The 27,497-nt window shown below is 45.6% G+C and overlaps 1 protein-coding gene across 8 annotated transcripts in view; it reads right to left on the bottom strand.

The window, feature by feature from the left end:
- The window catches only part of DLG3 (discs large MAGUK scaffold protein 3), a 92,886-nt gene that overhangs the window by 17,338 nt on the left and 48,051 nt on the right, over positions 1–27,497 (bottom strand). For 4 of the 8 annotated variants that reach the window (XM_061598169.1, XM_061598168.1, XM_061598167.1 and 1 more), the window contains 6 exons: positions 27,155–27,291; positions 26,388–26,532; positions 24,407–24,566; positions 19,494–19,650; positions 18,615–18,717; positions 827–941 (listed from right to left, as the gene is read on the bottom strand). In XM_061598169.1, coding sequence (XP_061454153.1) covers positions 827–941; positions 18,615–18,717; positions 19,494–19,650; positions 24,407–24,566; positions 26,388–26,532; positions 27,155–27,291 — 817 coding nt within the window. Of the gene's footprint in view, positions 1–826; positions 942–14,759; positions 14,867–15,077; positions 15,102–15,482; positions 15,583–18,614; positions 18,718–18,976; positions 19,081–19,493; positions 19,651–24,406; positions 24,567–26,387; positions 26,533–27,154; positions 27,292–27,497 lie in introns of those variants that run through there. The other 4 variants (XM_061598170.1, XM_061598173.1, XM_061598172.1 and 1 more) reach the window with 4 other exon arrangements.

The following is a 27,497-nucleotide window of genomic DNA, read 5'->3' as shown; positions in this document are numbered from 1 at the left end:
GGGAACTCCAGAAGATGTATCCATCACCAGCAATGAGCAACAAACCAGCTGAAGCCATCCATGTACTTTAATGAGCCAACAGCTCTCAGCTACAAAACTGGCCTGTAGTTAACACCGATACAACTGGCTTAGTCTTCTAAGCAGTTTACATAAAATATTCATTAAAAATCCAAAAAAAAAATTAAAATCAAGTTAACAAATTAGAAACATAAAAATATAAACTCAACAGTTTTAAAACAAATTTACATAATAAAATTGCATGTGAAAGTTACATGCCTGAGTAGGTTTGCCTAAACAAAAAGGTTTTTAGCAGGTGCCATAAATGTAGTAAAGGGCCTGCCTAATATTAAACATTTTTCATTCAAAATTACTTCCTGTCCGGTATTAATCTAAATCCTTTCATTCCCACAAAAGCAATGGATGTACAACACACATGCTGGAAATACTAGCACAGCACGCTGTGACTGAGAGGATACAGTCTGCGTTCACTTTAGTCTGCACAGGCCCTTGGACTAAGGGATAGCACTCGAGGCAGGAAGCAATCTTTCAGGGAAACTAGAAGCAAATCCCCCAGTACAGCCAAACTACTTGCTTGAGCCACGAAAGATACTGCTATTAACAGATAGGCAAAGCATGTGAGTTAGGTATTTGATGTATAGAACAACAAAGTTAAGCATTCTCAGCAAATGGCAGAAGGCACTCCTTTTTCTGGGAAAAAGACTCACAAACAAATCAGACAAACCATCTACTAGAACAGCATCTCAGAGAAACATTCATGGAGACCCCCATGTGTCCACCTGTAAGAAAGGGTAGCAATATTACTTACCGAACATAAAGAGACCGCTTTTCACTTGTCCGAAGAGAGCCAGATCCTGAACTCATGCTGCTGTTCATCATCTGTTCTCTGAGGTCATGGATCTTAGACTCAAAGCGGCTGTACTCTACAAGCAAAAAGGATGTTGGTTAGTTCCTGGAGGGACCCGACATGCAATCTCTCTCTTTGCCTAGTTTTCCCACTCAGTTCAGCACAACTTATATTTCATATATAAGGGACAAGGAAGCAGCCCACAAAATGCATCTTATGGAGACAGCTTACTTATTAGGTATCAAGGGCCAACTGAGAACTGGACATAACATGCTGTAGATTGTATAAACCAGGCCACTGCATTCCTGCTCAAAAGGTACAAAATACATACAGATGTGCTAAAGAGACAGCTCACAGAAACCAAACCCGATGTATTACTTGAGTAATAGATTTATGGTACAACTATATTTATAATACTGTATATAGCGCTGGTTGCCCCACCTGAAAAACAACACTATGGAGCTGGAAAAGGGCAACTGAAATAGTCAAGGGGATGAAACACCTCATGAGAAAAAAATAAAGGATTTACGGCTTTACAACCAAGGTGGCACATGACAGTTTATAACACTGTGCAACGTATGAAGAGAATGAGAGAGGTTTTTCTTTCTCGCAACACTAGAACAGCAAGTTCAGAACAGACTTCAGAAAGTACTATTTTCAAACAATACATATTTAACCTGGAATTCACTGCTAAACAATGTGCCAATGGCCAAAGATTAGCTGGCTCATGGAGCTTCCATGTTTCACATGCAGTAAGAGTCTGAACATTAGTGCAAAGGCTTTTCCATTCATGCCCTGATAAAGAGCTTCCCAGAAACATCTGGCCACTTTTGAAGACTGATATTGGACCTGAATACATAGGGAATGCTATATCATTATATATGGAACAGGAGATCCTCAAAAGCAAATCTCTTTATGGGTAAACTGGAACAGGAGATCCTCAGAAAGGCCATCAACAAACCACTTATATGGTGGCGATACATTGACGACATCTTTATGGTCTGGACGAATGGTAAAGAGAGTTTGGAACAATTTAATAATTACATCAACTCTATCCATCCCTCTATTAAGTTTACATTTAATAGTACAAATGACAATCCGCACATTCCTTTTCTGGATGTCCTTCTTACCATTGAAAACAACAAAATAGCCACTGATCTCTACAGCAAACCCACTGATGCCCACACCTATTTAAACTGGAAATCCTGCCATCCTAGGCATATAAAGAAGAACATTGTGTATAGCTTAGCTCTGAGAATAAAACTTATTTGCAACACTGAAGATAAATACCAGAGAAGGATCAGTGAACTTAAAGAACACCTTCTTCGAAGAAGATATTCTCCACATATTATCAATTGCAACATCCACCGAGCCTCCATTCTGTCCAGAGAAAACCTCCTCCATCATACTGAGGTGTCAAAGAGCAGTGAGCAACGGATTCCATTTGTGGTAGATTTCCATCCAGCATCTCCTAACTATCACTGAGCAATCAGGTAGAGCTACCCATTGCTGGCAAACTCTGAACATCTTACCAGAGCCATCAGCAGGCCTCCTGTTATAGCATTTCGCCAACCTCCTAATTTGCGCAGACTGTTGGTGAGAGCTGTGCTTAAGCCACCTATCACCAATCCAGGGTCTCATCCTTGTCACTCCAAATGCTGTATCACCTGTGTGTACCTCAGGGAGACAGCCACTTTTACAAGCACTAGGATAGGCAGGACATATTACTTCAAACAGAACATCACCTGCAGGTCCTGCAATATAGTTTACATCATCGAGCGCGAAAGACCACGATGTCATATGCAATACGTAGGAAAGACCACAACTGACCTATGCACGCGCTTCAGGAACCGCAAGTCGGCAATTTTGACCAAAGAAGTGGAGCAACCTGTTGCAAAGCATTTTAACATCGAGGGTCACAGTCTGTTGGACTTTTCCATTACAGCGATAGAGATGCCAGCAGATCCAGCAGCACTGACCAAAAGGGAGAACTTTTGGATTTACTCTCTGGACACATTGGCACCACATGGCCTGAACCTGGAGGACAGTACCGCCACTACTTAGCTTCTGCAAATGAAGCCCCTCTGAGCATTCCATCCTCAAAGCTCTATAACTGACACCTTGGTAACAGCATTTGTATGTTGGCAGCTGATGAAGGCGGAAGCTGAAACGTTTTGTTAATATAATAAAAACCTCTGTTTGGTTAATCACAATTACATTCATATATATATATATTAGGTGATTAACGGAATCCTTATAGGGATCCAGAGCAAGCTTGAGTGAAGTTCTGTTTGTTGCTTTCAAAACTGTCATAGATAGATAGATAGATTAGATAGATAGATAGATAGATTAGATAGATAGATAGATTAGATAGATTAGATAGATTAGATAGATTAGATAGATTAGATAGATTAGATAGATTAGATAGATTAGATAGATTAGATAGATTAGATAGATTAGATAGATTAGATAGATTAGATAGATTAGATAGATTAGATAATGTGCAGAGTGATCACCATTTTATTTAGTCTGTCATCACACCAAAGACATCCAAATTATGGAAACATCCTGGTTACAGGACAAGGGCATCTTTCCAAGCAGACCGTGGGCAATCTAAGGCTGGCTACATCCAAGTACAAAGGAGCTTCAACTTTCTGGTTCCAAAACAGAAGAGAAGCTCACATATGGTGTGCTGAATGCTATGGGCCAGAAAAGCTTTAACCATGAGCAAAGTGACAGAAGCAAGACATTTTCCATATGTACCATATTCCTTGCAAACTGGAGAAATGAAGTTCATTGTTAAGAGAATTCTAGATGCCGTGTATAATATCCTACTTTCCATTTGCTGCCTTATACATGGGTATCCTACCGCCCAAAACTCTTTCCTTCTCCCTCAGCACCAACATGCCTACAGATGAGTATAACCATCAGTGAGGGATGCCATGGCAGACACGCAATGGCATTTCTGCTTGTGTTTTCCTTGGTCAAGAAAAAGTATTCCATGAAGCTAACATACTAAACTGCTTGTTCCAAACACTTAAAAGTAACTATGCAAATCATGGTCCATCACATTTTTGTCTATTTTGCAAAGGGTATTAGAAAAATACTAATGAATTTTCAAACACCTGAGACTGATTTATTGTGACGTGTTCCCATTAATATTTATTTTCCCAGTAGTTACATGTGACCTTTCATAGAAAAACCTCCCAAAGCAGCTTACTGAAAATATAAAACAAATTATACATAGAAACAGTTAAAAACTAACAACCGTTAAAAAAAATAGCCCACTGCACAGCATACCTAATGAAAAGCAGACTGAAATAAAAACAGCTTTCAAAATGGAGCTGGCAGGTCCCTCAGGCCTTAAGGTCTGAGTAGGTTTCTATGGGTGCTGGCAGTCCTTCAAATAATCTGGTCCAAAAAGCACTTTAAATTACACCTGGAAGCAAACCAGTAACCAATGCAGCCCCTACAGAATTGGTGAAACATGTTCCAAATGCTGTCCCCGAAAGCATCCAGATGGTTACATTCTGTACCAGTTGCAATTTCTGAGCTGTCTTTAATGGCAACCTCACACAGAATGCAGTATAATAATTTACTGTGGATGTAACCAGGGCATGTATAACTGAGGGAAATTTTACTATCCCTTGATAAAGTCACAACTTTAGGACCAGGTCGGTAGGTAAAAGGCACACCTAAGCCAGTGATGCATGGACAGCATCAATGCAGGAGAACCAACAAGTTGCAAATTGGGTCTTTCAGGGGAAATGTAACCCCATGCAGAAACAGTTGCTCACATCTCTATCCAGTCTAGATCAGTGGGCTTCCCAATTCATAATACCTCCAACTTAGGTGGATCAGGAAGTTGTTCTTTAGCAAAAAGATTAGAGCAATAGCTATGCAAGTGATAGAATAGGAACCTCTGGCTGTACTCTGGGACATACCATGGAACTCACTGTAATCACCACCAACTGTGAATGTTTATGGGCCACAAGCATTTCCATGGAGATGACCAGCAACTGAAACTGCCACACATTCTTCACATATATGTTGTAGGGTTGGATATTTAAGTGGTCAGAAAAAGATTTGGTCAAATGACTAGTCAAATATTGACAAATATTTTAAAATCATTTAAAAAGCCAGAGAGCTATTGCTAGTCGGGCGGTATATAAATTTAATAAATAAATAAATATATAAATAAAATCGGCAACATTATGTAAAGATACAAAAACAGGTTTGATAGGTATGCCAATTACAAAACACAAATTAGACATAATATTATAAAAAAATTAATTATTTTATAACATTTTTATTCCTTACTTCCTTCAAGGAGCTAAGGACAGCATACATAAATTCCCATTTTAGAATACCAACAACCCCGTGATGTAAGTGAGGCTGGGAGTGCATCATTGACCTAATACCTCTAATGAAGTGCATGAGGATTTGAACCTGGTCCCTCTGATCCTATTCCAACACCCTAGCCATTATGCATTAGATTTTGCCACTGACCACTACTGTGTTCATATTTGGAGATGCCTGCTGTTATGGCAAGTGGCCAACAGGAGAAGCTTTGCTATGGTGATAATTTGCTTCCTGCTCCTGCAGGGCTGCAGGCAAGCAGCCCTTGCTACAAAATGAGACTATAACAACTTGCCATCTACACAGTAGCATTTTTGGAAATTTGACTGCAGTCAAGTAACAGGTAGTCAACTGATAGGCATGACAGTCCTATCAATAAACAATAATAAAAATCCTTACAGCCAATTCAAACCATTGCAGTTTTAGCAGGTATACAATGTGGGTCTGAAGTGTATACCCACTAAAAATTAACCTGTAAAGCAGCCTTAAGGAAGAGAAAGAAAGAAGGAATGGTAACCAAGCAAGCCACACCCTGCTTAAGATATCACTTAGCACACATGGACACAAAACTCTCCATGTTCAGGAAGATACTTCCAGACATATATTATCCAGTATGAACAGTGCTACTGGTCCACAGATCAGAGGAAGGCCCAAAGGTTAAACAAAAGCTTACACAGCAGGGGCGCAGAGGTTCCAGATCTTTTTCAGACTCTGGGCAGGATATTAATTTGCGGGAGAAGGAGACTTAAGGTGATTTCATCTAGAGATGCTTTGAAGGGTAATGAATGTGGGTAACTGGAGGGGAATGGGACCCAATCCTGATTTGAAGCAGGCTGCTGGAAAATCAATTGTGGGGTACAGCAATTTAAGAGGAACTAATTTTGGGTGGTCTGAGGTGGGGTGCAAAAAAGAATATATCTTGAGGAATTTAGATGGGAAATTAGTTGGCTTGCATTCGGAGACATTGAAATTCTAAAATCTGAATACACACACACTATATTTCTGTATGCATACTTTATGAAAATTTGTATCTATGGGCCCATGCCCCAAATCTTTTATAGTAACTAGAAATGCCCCTGCTACAGAGACCAAGTCAAATGTTCCAGAAAGGGAAAACTGACAAACCCATCAGAACAGTCACTATAATGCTTGCAGTCTCCTGGACAATAGCGCCTGGCCTTCTACAAGCTTGCGAAGACCAGAATGGATGAAGGGAATGAAGCACAAAAACAAATGAGTAGAACTATCTGGGAACAGACTCTGATCAGAATTGTGCAAATGTAACAATTTAAATAAGATAAACTTGTTTGAAAATAGCAAGATTCACTTGACCACCAAATCCTGTCCTACCACTGGTTTCACTATCAAAAGAGAGAAGATTTTTCTTCAGGAACAGGGTAGAGGCAGCTGGAATACAAGCTCCTCTTTTCCTATGGGAATGTCTGTGTCAGTGAATTTCCCTAGCATTATATTTATATCCAGCATTCCATCCCCAAAGAGCTCAAGGCAGTATACACTGTTCCGCACATCTAACATTTAATCCTTACAGTGACTCTGTGAGGTAGGATATGCTGAGATTGACTGGGATAAAGTCACACAGTGATCTTTATGGTTAAGTGAAGATTTGAACCTGCATCTTCTCAGTCCTAGCCCTACATTTTAACCACTACCAATATGACTCAGTTTGTCAATGAGTATTAACACTGCAAAGTAATATAGTTTAGCTAAGCCAGCATTTAGAGCAATATATACATGGACACAGAAAAAACAAACATTTGAAAAATGTAAAGACGCTTGCTCAACACTGCAAAAGATTCGATGAAAAGGCATTGAGCAAAGTTTGGAAATATCACTACACCACTTCAGGTCAGCTTGTTCCTGTATCAATAGCCATGTTTCTCCTCATTAGCTGGCTGTAGACCATGCAGGATTCTAAACCTCTATTACATAATCCAAGAGAACAACCAATTAGACGACCTCTCAATATCTGAACAAAAAATGATAATGGCTGCACACTACAGAAGTGGCACATGTTATTTAAATTTGATTACCCCTCATCAGGGCTATGCTACCCTAGCCCACAGATGCAGCACCTGGAGTCCAGCAGCATGTGGATGGTCCCAACTCAGTCCCATCCAGCATGACCAGTTTTAATCCAACAATATTGGGACAACCATAGGCCCATCTCTGCTCTAGTCAGATACTGACTAGATTTTAGATTGTTTCTTCTTTTTACATGTTTTTGTTGTATTTAATATGGGATTTTATGAGATGTATTTGTATTTTCTGTTGTACACCGCCCAGAGAGCTATGCTAGTCGGGCGGTATAAAAATCTAATAAATAAAATAAATAAAATACTACAAGTGGGGGATTGGGGATAAAGCAAGTAAATCTTTTATATCTTTTTTTAAAAGATATTTTTTTAAAACTTCTGGCTTCTTTTTTTAAATTCCCCCTTCTTTTGGAAACTTGACTCTGGCGAGGACCCCCCCCCATCCCTCCTGTTTTTTGCACTTGGGCTCCTTAGGATGTGGCTTCCAAATGTGAAAAAAAAAGTGATTAACATTTGTCTTCGAAGAGCTTAGAATTTGTAAGCCCATGTATATGACTGTTGGGTTTGGGGTGTTTTTGGTCTTCTAAGAAGGATCTCCACTTCATGGCATCCTCGGAGTTGATCTCTATCTACCTGGACCCATCTTTGGATCGGAAAATGGCATCAAAGAGCCTCAACCACAGGGTCAATTATATCTGGAATATATTTTTCTTATCATTGTATTTAATATGTAATTTTAATATCTTGTATTGTAAAATATAAAACACATTATATTCAATGGCATTGTACTTTTGTTGTGTATTTTAAGCTGCTTTGAGTATTTCTGTAATAGAAAAGCAGGGTATAAATGTTAAATCTAATCTAATCTAAGTAAAACATTAAGCTAGAAGGTGAGAAAATTCATTTAACTTGGGCTGAGATGGAACAGAGGTACCACTCTGTAATACCCCACACCATAGGAGGGACCAGAACTTTTCCTGAACTCTTATGGCAAGGGCCTCCACAGCTCAGCAGAGAAGGAAGTGTGCCTCCTAGCTCAAGACCAGAAATGCAGTCCTTAAAGAGACCTGTCGCTATTTAATTTCTCCATTCACAAACCCAAGATAAGAGCAACCCCTCCCCTTACTGGCACGTGAATAATTCCTGCTTAGAGAAAGTACCATCTGTACTCAGCAGAAATAGGGGGGCAGGGGGCGGAAACAGGTTTAGCATTAACCACAGGAAAATTTAGCATAAGCCTCTTACAGGTAGCACAGCAGCTCCCAGAGATTCCTTCTACCAAACACGTCACCACAGGTAGCAGATCCAGCTAAGGTGTCAAGCACTATCCTTGCATTTATAAAATAAAAATTGAACAGATTTCTGGCTATCAACCTTCAAGTACAGTATTGAGAGGGTATGAACTAGGAGGAGCTCTTGGGATCACTAATATATGCTGGCAACCCTAGGCTAACCTTTTTAGAGTTCCAGCTACCTAAAAGTAGTCCGTAAAATCCTCCACAAAGACCCCAAGCTCCTCATTCCATTCAGACTGCTTAAGTAAGAACTTAGAATTAAATACCCAGTCTTCAGGCTCTGCAACTAGGCAGGTGCTTAACTACCAGGGCCTGGGGCAGAGAACAGTGCCTGTCAAGAAAGTTTACCAGAATCTAGCCACAGAGAACAGGGTAAGCAGGAAAAGGGGGCAACACAAACTCAAGGATATTGGAATCAAGAGAAAGCATTAGAGAACATAGTGAAAGGCTGGACATGCATAAAGATGTCAGGTCAGCCTCAAAAGCCAGGGGACTCTCTCTCTGGGTAGAAGGAGCTGTCAGCTGCTACACAGATAAATAGTAAGGCCCTTGTTTCCACGGGGGATGAGATATGGCATATGGCAAGGAGTAGCCTGCACTTATCTATGCATTTGGCTGTAGTATGTTAGTACTTTCCTCTTTCAATAGAGGCCTTTTAAGTAAAGGCCATATCCCAGTCTGCGTCTGTGCTAGAATTGATTTAAGATGTTTTTAAAGTTTTTTTTTTTAAGATTTTTTTCCAGATGTTTTGTTTTAATATGCTTTTAAAGATGTTTTAAAGTCTTTTGTTTTCAAGATTCTTTTTGTGTTTTTGTTTGCTGCCCTGGGCTCTTTCTGGGAGGAAGGGAAGGATATAAATGTAATAAATAACAAATAAATAAATAACAACAGGTAATACCATCAAGGATAAATACCTCCTTTATCCCCAAGATACAGACTATATAATGTTGAAAAGAAACAAAGAGATCATTTAGATCATCAAGAACGAAAAAGAAAGCTGTTTTTCTCAATTAGTTTCAAATTGTATTGGTGCTCAACACTTTCAGAAAGGATTCTATCCTCTTGCAGCAACTGTTCTCAATACTGACCTCTTCATTTTGGGCCTTCTTAGGTAAAAAAGACAAAACAAACTGGAGTGAAAAACTCAATACTGAGTAACAGTTGTTTCTCTCTTGTTTTTGTGGTATATAGTGTTGGAAGCCTATTATCTCAACAGCTCCAAAATCAAATCCGTATTCTGACTATCACACAAGCAACTAAAATCCTGAGGCACCTTGAGGATTGGAAAGGAGATTTGTAAACACCTTTTCTCCCCTGGCGCCTCTTGCACTAGGGACCATAAACTATGAGACAGCAGCAGCTTGATGAAGAAGACTTGGTCTGTAAGTGGCTAATATGTGGTTCCACATGCAATAATTTCTGCACTGAGATTATTTCCTTGGAGAGCTATTACAATCCAGAGATTCAGCAGCTGAAACATTTGACGATCAAGAAGGAACTTGTTGTATGCACCTTTGCTCCTCCCTAGTAACTCTTATCTGTTTTATTATATTGTATTTTAAACATTTTGTAAGTTGCTTCAAGAACTTTGGTTATTGAGCAAGGTAGAAACACCTCAAACAAAGAAAATGCAAGTGCTGGAACCTTAGCACAGGAGACCATAAACATTAAGCTCTGGGAGAAAGAGGACAGAGAAGTGGCTTTGCACCCTCTTTTGACAAAAGCCAAATATAACTATTTAGTGCTTTCAGGGACAGAAAAACTAACCCAGCTCCAACATCTTTTGCCCTTAGCCCAAAACACACCTAATGCTGCTGAAAGTTCAAAATGAGTTCAAGAACTTTGTGTCATTACTCCTATCCCAACCTGGAGGAATATGTTTGTTCCAAGGTCTTCAAAGCCTCAGTTTCCCCAGTGCTATCAGACGTGGAATCAATGGGGCTACTGTCTACATCTCTACCCACACATTTGCACAATAAGCGTGATGCGAAATGGTTTTGCTTTTGCTGTAAGCCCCACCCCCACTCACCTACAAGATTTGTTTCTATGGTAAACCCAGCTAGTACAGGAAGCAGTGGCTGTATTAACCTCTAGCTGACTGCAAAGCTCCAGCAGTAGGCTGAGCACCAAGATGCATGTATCACTAGCACATGAATGTTTCTCAGCAGGCAGAAATCCAGCATCCCACACTAACCACAGCCACTCACTAAATCAGCTCAAGCTGATGGCAAGGTACATTTGACTGGTAGGGTTAATCACTTCTGCCTTTCTGCAGCTGACAGCATTTCAGCTGGAGGCTGCACACAGCAGAATGACCATAAATACAGGCCTGAGAAGTGAGTAGACAGAGAACCTCCTACCTCCAGTATATCATTTCAGTGTCAATGCTTGAAATGGATTGCCTGCTGCCATAGAATTATACACTGACTACTTTTTCTAAAGGCAGAACTGGTAGTCCATCAGATTCACACTATATTCTATGACAGCAGCAAAGAATAAATAAAGCTTCTTCCTGAAATAACTGCAAGCTTCAGAAAGATTAAAGGATGGAGCAAGTCCTAAGCATATGATAGTTTTAGCCATATGGTATAAGATCTAACAAGAAAGAGTGTTTTGACTATCAATCGTGGATATTCCTGACCAGTAAGCCTCCAAGCAGCAAAGGATGCCATATCCTATGTGTAGTGCCATTAGAATCACTATAGTCTGAGAGACAGCTTGTAAACTCAAGGTACTGCCAGCCTCTTGAGGTAGAAGTCAGATTTGTATCCTGTCCATGTTCATTGAGAAGTTTAGACTAAGAATTATCCACTTTTTAGACTATTTTCACTTGGGATTTGCTAGCCACATCTAGTAGGGCAGATGGTCCCAAAGACATAAGAATGTGCTTTCTACATTAATTACTCTGTTTATATACTCATGATACTGACAGCGAGGAGAACTCTTGCTTCTCATTTCACAGTAATTATACTATCATTGCCACACTCAGGTCATAAGAACATAAGAAGAGCCTGCTGGATCAGGCCAGTGGTCCATCTAGTCCAGCATCCTGTTTTCACAGTGGCCAACCAGGTGCCTGGGGGAAGCCCGCAAGCAGGACCTGAGTGCAAGAACACTCTCCCCTCCTGAGGCTTCCGGCAACTGGTTTTCAGAAACATACTGCCTCTGACTAGGGTGGCAGAGCACAGCCATCATGGTTAGTAGCCAAGGTCACACTTTTATCCTTTTTCTGGGACCAAAAGGCACTGCTTCACTCAATTTTGCAGGCAAGGGAAAGAAAACAGAACAATATAATTTAGAGCAGCCTTTCCCAACCAGTGTGCCTCCAGATGTTGTTGGACCACAACTCCCATCAGCCTCAGCTAGCATTGCCAATGGTCAGGAAGATGGGAGTTGTAGTCCAACAACATCTGGAGGCACACTGGTTGGGAAAGGCTGATCTAGAGGATCTGATTTTAATGTGGATTGCTTTCCTATACTGCAAAGCCATATCATCCAAAGGAAAGTTGATATGGGCATGGATATTTTAAAGGCTGAACACAACTTATGGGTCAGTCCATGTCTCACTACTTCAATGTGCTGGACTACATTCCATTTCTTTCTCTGCCCAGCCATCACACTCTATCAATATACATGAAATTATACTGCGTTTAAAGAATGCTCTCTACAATCCCATTATTTTCTGTTCTATCATCAGTAGTGCCAATCCCTGCTTGAGAGTTCCTCTTGTTTATATTTCAAGTGCTAACATAAGTGCTGGCTCTCTAAACTACTCTGGAACTACAATACCACATAGTTGTGGGAAAGAGACGTTCAGATCTATGCTGTGTTTTTTAAAGCTGCCAACTTAGAACTTATGATTTAACCATCCAGTTAGCCCTCATCCACAAAGCCCATCTAGCCTAAAGTAATAAACAATCCCGCAAGCTGCCTCATACATTCATGGCCACCACAGAGGCTTTTTAGTTTTAGACAGGTTACCACTGGCCCAGTAACTCAATACTGGCAGAAACATAGGTTAAGGCAGCCCTGAACAGCAAAATGTTTGCATATCTAGAAGTCCTTCAGATGCTGCTGGCTTTTCTCAGAGGCTTTTAGTGCTGTTCTCTTCAGTATGATATTAAAAATAACAAAACTCCTTTTCACACTGAGTCTGGATACTAATGGAGCTGTCATTTAAACATATTATACAGTTCAGTAAGGCCAAACACTGCAAAGCCCAGGGGCATTTGTAACATTTAGCCAACAGCTGCTGTAAATCTCCCGCTCCATTTTTGCTGCACATAAGCGCCCAACCCTCAGTGTGGTTCAGGTTACTTTACTAAATCTCACTTTGCAAACGGAACCTGAAATACAGGAGTACAAACCAACTTCCCTTTCTGCACTGACAGGCAACACACATTGTGGACTAAAAAGCAAGTGACAGCTGTGATTGGAGGCTCTTCCTTGTTCAGCTTCTGTATGTCCTTTACCAGGTATGCCTGCTGCTCTTGCAGAATTTCTTCCACACCCTTTTTCAGGAGGAATGTAGTGGAATGGAAATATTAAAGACCAAGTAGCAGCATATAGAAAACCTTCCTATCAAAAACTAGATAAAAAAAGAAAAGGAGGAAAACACCGGTGACAAAGTAGGTGAGGCCATGTCAGGCAACAATTTTTGGTGTACACTGTTTAAATCCCTGAACTACGTGCATGCTAAGCTCAGAGATATCCCAGCTGTTCAGGTTTTACTCTAAAGAATCTCTGGATTAATCACCTTGGCAGCTGCTACTCAGGCTAGTAAACTAGCTCAGATTGCCCCTCTCATCCCTACCACTTTGCGAATGAAATCTGTTAGTTTAAAAATGATGTGCCTAGACACTCACTCTGATCTGCAAGTGGCTGATTTCTATCAATGAAGCACTACACAACTAGCTATACCACAGCCAGTCTTTGTATCCCTGAATCTCTCAGTATGGCTCTGATAAAAGACAGGTAACCAACAGCTATAGCTCTGGCTACCATACTGCATATAGGTTCCTACTCAGAGTCTGTTCCAAACATTTATCACAGACACTGAACATCCACTGATTCCAGATGGGAAAGACTGCAAACTGTATTAACAAAGCCCCCTTAGGAATAACACAACAACCATTCAAATATTGCAAAGTCCCAGAATTCACCCTCAAATCTGCATCAAACATACACACACCTTGGGCAGCCCACCCCTACACCACCCTCTCACCCTTGGACACAGGCCACATGCTAATCCCAATGGACAGACTTGAGCTTTCCAAGGAAAGGAGACGCCTGTTGCTCTTGCCATTATGTGCACTGCACAGCTTGAGCCTGGCAAATGACAAAGGAGGCATAGCCCCTTACAAAGCAAAGGGTGCTTTGTTTTGGGCTATTCATGGGAACAGCTATACCCCCAAGAAGCTCCTTCAGGTCACCATCTTTGGGTGTTACTTCCAAACACAGGAAAGGCAGCTCTCTGCTAGCACAACCTGTAGAACCAGCAGACTTCCTTACTGGCTGCCACTGGGTTTTCTTTTAACTTTTCAAGCTCTTTTAATTCCTGCTTCAGCTAGCTATCTACAAGGCCGTGAACGCTGCCCTCCCACCACCTTGCCATGTTTGCAGGCACCCTATAACTACCATGGGGTGTCCCCAAGACATTGAAAAAGGGCTTGCAGAAGGGTGAGAATGCAACTTAGATCCAAGCTAGCCAGCCAATTTGCCTCCCACAAGAGGAGATCTTTCCAGGAAGGAAAGCCACAGTTCAGTGACAAAGTACCTACTTTGCATGCAGAAGGTCTCCAGTTCAATCCTCGGGCATCTCCAGGTAGGGCTGGAAAACGATTCCTGCCCCAAACCCTGGAGAGCCACAGCCAGTCAGTGTAGACTGCTGTTCTCCAACCTTGGGTCCCAGATGTTCTTGGAGTACAGCTTCCATCATCCCCAGCCAGCTTAGCCACTGGTCAAGAGATCATGGGAGTTGTAGTCTATAGACCGTAGACTTGTGGACTGTGAGCTAGATGGATCAATGGTCTGACTCAGTGTAAGGCACCTTCCCATGCTCCTAGGAGTCACGAGTTGTCATTGGTTATTAATCATATTAACAATAATAATCATTATTTACTACTACTACTACTACTACTACTACACCAGCCACTGCAGTACAGCAGTTACAGTTCAAATTCGCACCTCTGTCACAATACTTATTTCCTAGACGATCTTGGGGTCCTCGCACCGCGTGAGAGGTCCATTTCTCTCACTGTAGCCTACTTCACAGGGCTGTAGTGGGGACACCACTGGGGGAAGAGAGAAGAACGACATGGGTCACCTCCAGCTCCTTGGAGGAGGAAAGGCGGGATAACTATACAACAAAAATACTTGAGATTAAATAACTATTATTGAGGAAGACACCGTCCCAGAATAGGTAGGTTTATCTGGACGGCGGGGCCCCCCTCCAATCTCTCCCTAGTGACTGGGGCAGGTGGAATCGCTCCCTCCTATAAACACCTTGTTTAATAATAGTAATAATAATAGCAGCAGCAGCAGCACTACCGCCCCTTGCTGAGCTGAGCAAAAGGAAGCTCGCTGGCCGGCCGGCGACGCTCCGCGAGGGGACCAGCAATGGGCTGGGCTGCCCCCTCCGTTTCTTCAGTGGCGGCTGCCGAGGCCTCAGGGGCATAGGCGGGAGGGGGCGGCCAGCCTCACACCCACGACACCCGCCCCGCGCGCCGCCTCACTAGACGGAGAGGAGCCACCCGATGACCCCCCCCAGCCCCTTCCCCGGATTTTCCGTGAGAATCTTCGCGGAGGGGGGCGGCTGCGGAGGACCCCCATTTCCTTTCAGTGGCATATTATTTTCATTGCATCCCCCCACTGAGTTCTTCCCCCCCCAGGGCCGCTCTTTTTTTTTACCTGCCCTGGCGCCTGCCCGGATCAACGGTAACCCCTCCCTCCGCCCCGCCCGGCCTCTCATCACACAAAGCGAAGCCGCCCGCACAGGCGGGAATGCTGAAGTCCCTCCTCCTCAGTCAGCATTGTCCAGTCGTAGCCGGCCCTCCCTCGTCCAAGCCCCAACCCAACCCAACCTTCACCCAATCGCTACCGGCGCTCCCTCATCCAAGTACCCGCCTCGTAGCCCAGCCCACGACCAATCGCCGCCCGTGCTCCCTCACAGATACACCTCCCGCGACACCCGCCTTTGTCCAATCTCCGATCGCGCCCCTTCACGGCTGAACCGCCCTCCTCTAAGTCCCGCCTCCGATACTCCGCCAAACTTTCTCCCTTCCCACCTCAGTCTCCATCCATTGACCGTCAGCACTCTGAAGACTGTTGGCACCGCCCCTGTCCAACGGCTTCCACGTCAATCAATCTTTTTCTCCAATCACTGCCTGCGCCTCCACAATCTCTATGCGCCTATCAGCCAATAGTCCTGTGGCGTCCTGTGTAATCCCCGCCCACAGATCAACCAGGCTCTCTCTCCATTAACGTGTATTAATAGATACACAAGCTGATGGGAGATGGTCGCAACCTTTAATTTTTTTGCACCTATTCCTTTATCTGTTATGCAGCAGACAAAAATGCAAGAGGTGCAGTTTTCTGCAGCATGTAGGTGCAGTCTTGTGGAAAGCTTGCTCTGTTGAACTTCTGCCTGTCAGACAGCTGTTCAGGGCACAGAAGCCCGATCAAGGGGAGGGAAGTTGGCAACTCTAGTCTCCTCTCTGCTCATCACTGAGTTCAAATGTGACCAACTGTCACCCATACATGGACTCCAGAGTCCAATTTTCATTGCTATTAATAAAGTTTCAACATAAGGCACTTAACATTTCAGGAAGTGTGCAGCATACATCCATCTCCACATATTTATCAGAAACATTTTTTATCCCGTATCTCTTGCATCAATATGAGGCACTCAAAGCAGGCTCAACAACCAAAACACAAAATATAAAACCCGTATAAGTAAATATATGTTGAGAGAGGAATAATCAACAATAGCAAAGGATCAGGCATAATATCTGCAAAGAAATTATTGAAACAAAAGGGCCAAAACATTCTGCAGACAGGGATCCCAGAGACAGGAATGAACCCTGTAAGACAAATTCATGAAGCACAAGGCACTCATTGTCTACTAGCTATGGTGGCCATGTTCTACCTTCATAGTCAGAGGCATTATGCTTCTGAAAACCAGTTGCCGGAAACCGCTAGAGGGGAGAGTGCTGTTGCGCTCCATTCCTTTTTGTGAGCTTCCCATTGGGACATCTGGTTGGCCGCTGTGAGAACAGGATGCTGGACTAGATGGGCCATTGGCCTGATCCAGCAGCCAGGCTCTTCCAGTGTTCTTTAATCCATGGTCGCATGCCTTGCAGTACTCAGGCACTGCTGGATCTTGCACCGCTTCTCCTTTTTCCATTTCTTTTATTGCATCATGACCTCTCTTTTGGGATACCTCTTTTTCTTAAACACCCACACACTTCATACATCCTGCTGTTTCCAGCAACTACTGCAGGATGCCTGACAGGGAACCAGAGCTGAAGCTGTCACAGGAGGAAGCCTCAGAGTTCCTGACATGAAGAAGCTGCCAAGAGATGATAATAAACAGGCCAGTGGTGATGTTCTTCAGCAACAGCAAATGGTTACAGCTGATGATCCCTGCAGAAAGCAGGGTTGAAGTCACTGCCCATCAGTTGATGGGTAGGGAGTTCAAGAGTGCTGAATCAGCTGTGTGACCAAGTTCCTTGTGGGGAACTTGGTCACACACCAGATCCAGGTGTGTCTCTACCTGACGTCACACCTGATATCATATATTATTATTATTAGATTTATATCCTGCCCTTTCTCCTAGTAAGGAGCCCAGAGTGGCAAACAAAAGTACTAAAAACACTCACATCATAAAAACAAACTTTAAACTATATTAAAATAAAACATCCTTAAAAACATATTAAAACAAAACATCTTTTTTAAAAAGACTTTAAAAACACATTTTAAAAAACCCTTTAGAAACATCTTAAAAAGCAATTCCAACACAGATGCAAACTGCGATAAGGTCTCTACTTAAAAGGATTCTTGAAAGAGGAAAGTCTTCAGTAGGCACCGAAAAGATAACAGAGATGGCCCCTGTCTAATATTTAAGGGAAAGGAATTCCACAGGGTAGGTGCCACTACACCAAAACCGCTTCCTATGTTGTGCAGAATGGACCTCCTGATAAGATGGTATCTGCAGGAGGCCCTTACCTGCAGACAGCAGTGATCGACTGGGTATATAAGGGGTAAGACAGTCTTTCAAGTATCCTGGTCCCAAGCTGTACAGGGCTTTGTACACCAAAACCAACACCTTCAACTTAGCCAGGTAGCTAATAGGCAGCCATCAAGCTGTGGGGCAGGTAGGTGTGATCTGTGGAAAACAGCCATGTGGGCCAAATTAGGGCTTGAACAAGGACAAATTTGGCCTGTGAGCGAGAGGTTCTCCTCCACGGGTTACAGAGATCCGTCCAACCTTACTTTTGCAGCCAAGGAACAAGTAGCAGAGTTAGGCCAAAGCCCACATTGCCACTGCCTTATGACTGGGTCTGTCTTGCCAGTTCTTGCTTTTGACAAGTCTCGGACAGTGCAAAGAATCCAGAGCGCAGGACTCATAAAAGAGGCAAGTATTAAATCCCCATGCAGCAATGAAACTCACTGGGTGAGAGCTTCAGCCCGTCACTGCCTCTCAGCCTAACCTTGCCCCCCCCCCGGGTTGTTGTCAGGAAAAGTTGGGAAGGGTAGAATTATGTGTGCCACCTTGGAAGAAAGGTGAGATACACCATAATTAAATAAATAAGCCCTGCCTTTTAAGGATAGGTTGAGCCTGGATTGCACCAGTCCACAAACAGGCCTTGCCCTTCTTGCCCATCACTTGCTGGCCTAAAAGGCCAGCTGTCCTGCTGGAGAGCTCTGGTTGAACTTGCTCTGCCACCAGTGCTCACAGCTCAGAGAGAGACATTGATCCAGGGAGGGAACAGCTGTCACGAAAAGCTCAAAAGGAGGGGGTCCCTCCTAGGAGTTTCCTACCTTCAGGTCTGTACTGGGCTACAATGGTGACCGTCTGCCCGGCCCTCTTCAAGGCAGCTGCCGCTTGCTCATGAGTAGCGTTTCGGAGGTTGACACCATTCACCTGGGCAAACAGACCCCGCCTCTGTCAGCTCACCTTGAAAAGGGAAAGTCAGTGCCACCTGCTCCTCCTATGATGGCATGGCACACTTATTTCCCAGCATGCAACAACCTTCGCTCCCCCCCCGTACAGCCCACCTCCCAGCCCTCTCAAACCATAGCCGCAAGTGCAGGCCCTTACTACCCTATACGCTGGAGCGAGTTGTGTCAGGTGCCCAACCAGGTGTCAAATGCTAAAGCGTCTCAGGAAGCAAAAGCCAAACCTGGCTGAACGCAGCTGCTTCTTCCTGGAGGTGGCCTTTCCAGCCTGCGTGTGCCATTGGTGCACTTAAGGGGCAAGCATGACACTTCAGTGCTCCACACGCAGGCTCCATTTCAGCTCAAGCTGGGAGATTCAGCTGTGTGTGTTTTTTTTTCCTTCTCAGTGAAGAGGAAGCAAGCTTCCACAACCCTGGGCTGGGCTAACCCAGACCGGTCTGGTGAGCTGCTCTGTGTGGGCAAAGCAGGTTAACACCTTAGTGCCTGGGGCAGAATCTCTCCAGTCCTGGAGAAGGGATGGGGGATGGGTGAGGCAAAGGGAGGCCGGAGTCCCTACCCACTTGCCGTCTGAATCAGAGGAGGGCAGCTGCAACTGTATGACAGAAACCAGAGCAGCTCTTCAGATCCCAGGGAGGGGATAGAATGCCTTGGCTGCAACTAGGGCAGGTAAAGGAGTCCACACTCTTTGCTGCAAAGGAGGCCTCAAACAACACCAGGAAAAGGGACTCGTGTTCCACTTACCGAAAGGATGCGGTCCCCACGGCGAAGCTCCCCGCTCAGGTCCGCAGGGCCCCCTGCCAGGATGAAGGAGACAAAGATGCCCTCTCCATCCTCGCCCCCTACAATGTTGAAGCCCAAGCCGGTGGAGCCTTTGTGCAAGGTGATCTTCCGGGGCTCCCTGGTAGGACAGAGGGCAAACATGGAAGAGGTCACGCAGCTTAGCGCAGAGTCAGGGTCCATCTGCATTATCTGCCATCCAATGTAATCTGCACCATACATATAGTGGGCACCTTGGCCCTCATCTGACACCTGGTATAGCTGTAACCACAGCTTAACATTCCAAAATCCATTCCTTTATTAGGCCAATAAAAGTACTGACCTAATATGGATTTTAAAATTTTTCTTATGGGCCAACACAGCTGCTTTTACTTTTCAGAGGAGACACAAATTCCCAGTATGGAGAATGAACTGAAAAGAGAAGTACACCAAGAATCTTGCCACTACTGAAGTGGGCCATTTGCATCTCAAGGCGATCAGGTCCCACCTCTCTGCCTTGACCAGAGGGTTTTATGCACAATGCTCAAGTCGGGCTCTGAGCTGGATCCAAGATTCTCTTTCAAAATCCTGCCAACCTGTATTTTGAGCATTTGTGCTGTGCACGCTCCCCAATTCTTTGCAAGATGAGTCCCGATTCTGCACCCAGAAAGGGTGAATTCTGTTCTTCCTGTCAATTATGCAAATGTGCTTATTTTGCAGAACATAGTGTGCTGTTACTACTCCCAGCGGTCTGGGAAGGAGTAAAAACAAGACCCTATCTCTAGCCTAAGGTTCCTAAGGTGAAGGTTTGGAATGGGAGGTCAAGAGTGGGGAAATGGCTAGCAAGTGATCACAAGGCAGGATTCCTTTAGATGCTAGAAATAAGGGAGAGAAGCAATGGCTTCGCAGTTTGCAACCCTCCCTCCAGCAGTAGCCTAAAAGGGAGTTTGAAAAACACCTTCACCACCTCCTTTGCCCTTCCTGTGCCCTTGTAGGAATTCCTACAGAAGGAATAGGTCAAGGATTTCCATTCAACTCTCTTGCGATGTAAAGATGACCAACTCTGATGTCCCCCCCATGGCCCATGGCCCATCCTTCCTCCCCCAAGGAAGCTCTCCCAATCCTGCCTCTTTTACTTAGCAGCCCTCAAAGCTGGAAGCCCCCCCACAATCCTATCCTCGTTGCTCACTAGCCGTCCTTCTTTCCTCAGTGCAGAAGGGACAAAGGCATTTTTAGAGCCCTGTTGTGGCAGACCCTGGTCGCTGCAAGTGCCCAGCTCCAGGCTGGAAGAGGCAAGTAATCCCTGAGAGGATTTGGGGAAGCAGCACTAACAGCAGCCAACCCACCCCAGGGAGCTCATCGCCAAGTCTTGGGCCAGACTCTGCTCACCCACCCAGCAAAGGGCATCACAGACCCTCCTCCCCCAGGACTGAGTGTAGAGCAGGGAGGCTTGGTACCTGAGCCCTCTTTTGGGCCTGGAAGGGGACTGCTGCCAGGAGGGGGGCTTCCCATAAGACATGGAGGAGGAGATGTTGACGGTGATCATGGTGGCAGCTACTCCCTGTGCACGGAATGGGCAGCACGGTAGCTTGTGTTTTATCTGAGCTGCTCCGCTTGTGGGGATGGGGGGAGCTACAGGAGCTGTCATGGAAACGTTGAGATGAACCAGACTCCAGCCAGCCGGATGGTGTTGGGAGAAGACTTGCCAGGCAGCTTTAACCCCCTCCTTCCCTAACAGCCCTTGTGCCACAGAGAAGGTGGAAAAGGTGGAGAGCGGCATTTTTAGGGGGCTGCAAGCTCCTTGCTTTCCCATCTCCACCCAGAGAACACCTGTCCACAGCAGGCACTCCTACAGCCATGAAGGGCAGTTGCCTCAGTGGAAGAGCACATGTTTTGCTTGCAAAAGGTTCCAAGTTCAATCCGCAACATCTCCAGGTAGGGCTGGGTGAGATCCCATCTGAAACCCTGCAGAGCCGCCCCAGGTGTGGGGAACCTTTAGCCCTCCAGAAGTTGCTGAATTACGGTTCTGATCAGTCCCAGAAAGCATGGCCGATGGCCAGAGATGATGGCAGCTATAGTTCAGTAACATCTGGAGGGCCAAAGGCTCCCCACACCTGTTGTAGATGATAGTGAGTTAGATGGACCATTGGTTTGACTCGGTATAAAGCAGCTTCCTAAGACTGAAATCCACATCACTCAAACCAATGTCATTAACGCACATTAATACTGAATGTGCCTAATTCTCCAGTGCCAGGCAGATAATAATCATACAGCTTTCTCAGCTAGGTGGTTGGATGCAGGACTCATCTCATCAACCACATAGGAAGTCAAACCTGCTCTGGATTTCGTGTGGGTATATATATGTGTGTGTGTGTGCGCGCGCGTATGCAGGTGCATGAAAGGTTGGAATTGCTGGTTCAGCGAGCACAAAGGAGCCCTGCTCTGAGCCAGCCCTCTTCCCCGGATCCCCATATTATTGGGCTCCAGATCTTTTGTTTCTCCCATCTCCAAATAGCAAATAAGTCACTGCTTCCTGGTCAGGTGTCCAGGCTCCTGAAAGCCCCTACAAAGTGCAACTACATTATTTTCCTAGGCCTTGTCCTCACTCAACCCAGAAAGTCCCACAATGCCCTCACCAACAAGCTGTGCAGTCATGCAGCTTTGGAAGAAAACCATGGTTCTGGAGTCAGAGAGGTGATACCCTCAAGCAGTGGTGGCAGATGCCCATTGGGACTGGTAGGGCAGAAAGCAGAGAAGACAACAGTAGGCAGAGCCCAGAGCCAATGGTAGGCAGAGCCAACTCCTGCTTGTTTTGTTTCCATCTTCATCCCTGCTGAGTTGTAAAAGGGCAACACTGAGACTTAGGAGGAAGCTGGCAGCCAGCGCCACTCCCTGGACTGGTTGTAAGTAAGGTGGCAGGTAGGTAGAGGTTGGCTGAGGTCAGACTGATGTTGGTGGGCCAGTGCCCCACTTGCCCTGATAGATCAACCTCCACTGAGAACAAGTTGCCTCGTTCTCTCCTACTTTTAAGTCTTCTTTCCTTAACAGAGCCGTTCCTGACCGAAGCATCTTCTTGCTGGTTCTTCCACAGCCACCTCACCTTTCTGCACATAACACCCCACCGCCCGTCAGTCCTTCCCACTTTTTCTTCCCACATACCCCTGGTCTAATCCATCTCTTGTGGGGATTCTTCCCCCCCCCCGAGTGAGACACCAGGGGGAGAGTTTGGTATGAATGTTTTAGGGAGTGTGCCTGTGGTTGCTTGCTTGTATGCATTTATCTAGAAAATAGGTTGAATTTATACTTTTTATTTGGTTTTTTTTTAATTCGTAATTTTGCTGACAAGAGGAATTTGTTTAGTTTACCATGTCTATTTTGAATTTTTCTTGGGTTTTTGTAGCTGATTCTTTGTCTGCAATGTCTGTTTTGATACCAAAAAGGATGTTCTGTTTAGTTGCAGAAATTCTTCATCGTTGTTTTTTTTGGTATTTGCTGTCTAAGATGTTTTAACATGTTGTATAGGCGGTATATAAATTGTCATCATCATGGGAAAAGAGTCTATGCCAAGCACACAGCAGGGCTCTATAAAAAGTTGGCAAATTGTACCTTTGATATTGTCAAAGTGTTTGGAACGCTTTGGAAAAAGCAGTACTTAAATATTTTAATGGTCAAGCCCTTATGGCTGCCACCATTCCGCACAGCAGTTAAAGAGTTTTCCCAAATCCGTAAAGTGTTTTCAAACGCATCACTGCAGTAATCCCTAATTAGGCCTGCCAGTCCTCCCCATGTGGCCTGAGAGGCTGTTTTGGCCAACCAACACCCACCTGATGTCATAGATGACATCAGGTGTAGGGCACACAAGCATGGGTCTGGGTCAAAAGGAGGTGCACAGGGTCCTGCAGAGCCCCTGCACTAAGTGCCTTTGCTCACGTGATTTGATTTCAAGGCATGAGGGCAAATGTGGATCACCTGACATCATTGTGACAGCAGGTGATTGATATGTGGCTAGTCCTTCCCATCTGTCAAACGTGGCTTTCAGGGGGTGGGGATAAGGGTCTGGCCCACCATCTGGCTCCAGTTTTCCATTGCTGCTATAATGATCACGTCAGGTAAAACAGAATAAAAGCCCCTAGTTCAAAACTCACCTCAGCCACGGACTCATTAGATGGATTTCAGGTTTGCTCTTTACCTATATTATGAGGGTAACAGTGCTGGCCTACCTTGCAGAGTTGTTGGGACGGATGCTGTGATAATGTACATGAATGTACATCATGTACGTGAATGTACATCATGTACATAATGTACGTGAATGTACATGAGCACCAAACACCAAGAAATATTTTTATTATCCTGATATTACAAATATGAGGTTGAAAGAAGTAGAAAATTATGCAGCTTTGCTCGATTTGCATAATGTAGAATCCAGCAGAATGCAGCCTTTTGTGGTGCAGAATTTTGATATCCTTTTCATTTTTTTCATTTTTTGCAGTGGCAAAGAATACTGAGGCCTGTCTAAGAATCTTGGGTTTTGGTGGGTCCTCACAGTCTGCATTTTGGCGCCCCTCATTCCTAGAAGCCCCACAGCCAGCTAGCCCCAGTCATGCCCTATGGCTGCCTATATGTAGGCATTGCCCAGCCCAGCCTGAGTACCATAGCATCATGCTATGTATGAGAAAGGCAACAAGAAAAAAGGTAATTGGCATATGGGGCAGGCCTCCACATGCTACACTTGCTGCCAAATCAGACAGGAGGGCATTGGCCCCACTTGCCTATCAAGGGGCACCCAGATAGACAATTACCTCCAACTCCTCTAGTGATGAACTCCAAGCTCCTTTGGAGGGAAATACAGGAGGGGGGGAGGTTGGGGGGCTTGGAGGGCCCTCTCCCTCATTGCTCACCTGGTGAAATCCTCATCACTGATCATATGGCGTGGCACAGGTGAGTAGCGGGCAGGCGTGACCTGCGGCGGAGCAGGGTAAGGTGGCTTGCTCTCCATGCCTCCCAGGTAGCCCAGGCCAGGGTTATGGCTTATGTGGTTGTCGGCCAAGGCGGAGAAAGCTATGGAGACAAGAGACAGGACAGTCAGTGAGGCAGGAAAGGCAGGGCTGAGGAATCATTTTTCAGACTGAGGGCCACAACCCCTCATGGGGAACCCTTCAAGGGCCGCATGGAAGTAGTGGGCTGGCTAGAAAGGAAAAAAGTGGGCAGAACCACAAGTGTGACTCTTACTTTTCTTGCAGTAGGTTACATTACACCAAGCAAAAGTTCAATATATATATAAACACACACACACACATTTATATCCTGAATCTAGGCAAGCAGGAGGCATTATCGCAGTTCACAGACACATTCCATGCAAAAGCAAAAGCACTCGGGGAGGTACTGAGCAAGGCTGCTGTGGCCTGAGGTCGCCTAGATAGAGTCCCATGAGCCAGACAAAAAGGCCGTGAGGAACCTCCAGGTCTGAGTTTCCCTATCTCCAGGCTAAGAGAGAGGCCCTGGTATCTCCCCGAGAGTTTCCTACCCTTCTCCCCCTTGCTCAGTATCCTCTCCCCCCACCCCCATGCCCATGATGTCAAGAGCAAGGATGAAATTTGCCCCTTAGTGCTTGCCTTCTGCCTTGCACTCTCCTCCGCAGGGACAAGAAAATGAGCTGCTTTAAGCACAGGGGCTGAGGTGGGTGATGAAAACCACCCCACAAAAAACCTGGAAGCAGCATAGGGAGTATGGGCTGGTCTCATAGGAATGTAGGAAGCTGCCTTACCGTGAGTCAGGCCATTGGCCCATCTAGCTCAGTGCTCAGAGGCTCCCCGGGATTTCAGACTGGAGACATTCCCGGCTTTATCAGGAGATGCCGTGGATTGAACCTGGGACCTTCCACGTGCAGAGTGGATGCTCGTCACTTGGCAGGAAGTGGCCCTGGAAGTTCTGTATGTGAGAGCGCTTCTGGCATGCAGAAAGCTCATTTCAACTGTGCTGTGATGAATGGGGGTGAGATGGAAGCGTGCCTCTAAGCATTTGCTCTGTGGCACACACCACACACACCCCAATGTCGAGGAGGAGGAGGAGGCGTTTCGGTTCAGGAGTTAACCCAGGGAGGCCCTGGGAAGAGGAGGGCAACTGGCATTGAAAAATACCCACCACCCACCCGCACAACTAAATGGGTTTGTTTCCCAGGAAACACCATCAAATAGGAAATGGCGGATGGGCAAAAGTGATATAGGAACCGGAACGGAGGAAGATGCTTTACACCGGCTTGTGCCCGAATAGACCCATTTAAGTTAACGTGCATAAGTTGGCCATACCCATTAACTTAAATGGGTCTGCTCTGGGTAGTACTAGCATGGAACACAAACCACTGAGTCAGACCGTTGGTCTATCTAGGTCAGTGTTGTCCACACTGGCTGGCAGTGGCTCTCCAGTTTTTCAGACAGGCCCTTCCCTGGAGATGCCATTGGGGATTGAGCCTGTGACCTTCTGCATGCAAAGCAAGTGCTCTCCCATCGAGCCACTGCCCTTCTCATAGGAACATGGGAAGCTGCCTTACCCTGAGACAAGACTGCTGGTCCATCTGGGCCAGCACTGTCTACTCTGAGTGGCAGCAGCTCCCCAGGGTCTCAGGCAGAGCCAGTGTGCTTAGAGTGTTAAGACTAGGAGAACTGAGTTCAAATCCCCACTCAGCCATGAAGCTCACTGGGCGGTAGCTTTGGGCCAGTCACTCTCTCAACCTAATATATACATGAAAAAGGTCTTCCCTATCTTTTGCTGCCTAACGCTCTTTTAGCTGGGAATGCTGGTGATTGAGCCTGGACCTCCTGCATGCAAAGCAGAGCTGTGCCCCTCCCCGAGAGCAAGAGGCAGGGGAAGGCAGATACGTACTGCTGGCGTAGTCGGGCGGCGCGTACACGTCATTGAGGTGGGAGCCTCCTGGCTTGGCCACCTTCAGGTATACCATATCGGAGGTGTTCTTCAGCGCAGCCACAGCCTCCTCATGCCGGACATCCTGCAGGTTGCTGTTGTTCACCTGGGGAGAGTGGGCACGGGCGGGGAGGGCAGAGAAACAGCCAGAGGTTTGTGTAGAGGCCAGAAGGGTTGCAGAGCCAAGAGCAAGCTGAGGCAAGCCTGTAGGGAGAGTCCTGCTAGAGCAGTATCCTGCTTCCTACAATGCCCAACCAGATGGGCCTGAAGGCAGCCGCCACCCCCAGTTTTGTGGACCCAACATCTGAGGTAGCCTGCCTCTGAACATGGGTGTTCCATCACTTAGCATGGCTAGTGAGAACCACAGTAAAACTGCGCCAGTATCCTGCTTCCCACAGTAGCCAATTGGATGGGCCTGAAGGCAGGCAGCAGCCCTCCCCCGCCTCATGGTCCCAGCTAGGCAGGGGTAGACTGCCTCTGAACATGGGTGTTCCATCCCTAACTATGACAGCTAATGAAAAGCACAAATAGAGCCCTGCTGGGACCAGACCATGCAGCTGCTCCCCACAGCAACCCACTGGATACCTCTAAGAAGCCCTGTCAACCCTAAACATTTTGGGGGGAAGTCACACAACTAGAGGCTTGCCCAGCTCCCTCGCTCTAAGGGCTGGTGGCATCCACAGTGTCGCCCATCCCAACACTTGGAACAAAACAAGTTGAGTGCTCACTGCTAGCAGCCGGTCACCAATCTGCAGCCGTCCGTCTTTCTGGGCCGCCCCACCTTCTATGATCTTGGTAATGTAGATGCTGTTGTCCCCTGGGATGTGCTGGTTCCCGATGCCCCCGGCGATGCTGAAGCCCAGTCCTGGGGGAAAAGAGCTGAGGTTAGGGAGCTCCGCAATGGCTCTGCTGGGTATGGAGCGCCCCCTCCCAGATTGCCTGGGCTTAAAGTCTCTCGGTTCTTTTTCCTGCCATGCAACCTGGGATCTGCTCCTAGGGCCACCTCCCCTCCCTAGGCTCCCGTATATCTATTCTCTTTTTTAAAAAATTGCAAGGAATAGAAGGATGGGG

This window comes from Rhineura floridana, chromosome 16 (assembly GCF_030035675.1).
Source record: "Rhineura floridana isolate rRhiFlo1 chromosome 16, rRhiFlo1.hap2, whole genome shotgun sequence".
Classification (NCBI taxonomy): Eukaryota; Metazoa; Chordata; class Lepidosauria; order Squamata; family Rhineuridae; genus Rhineura; species Rhineura floridana.
The sequence above is the reverse complement of the archived record's forward strand: the minus strand, read 5'-3'. Positions and strand labels throughout refer to the sequence as shown.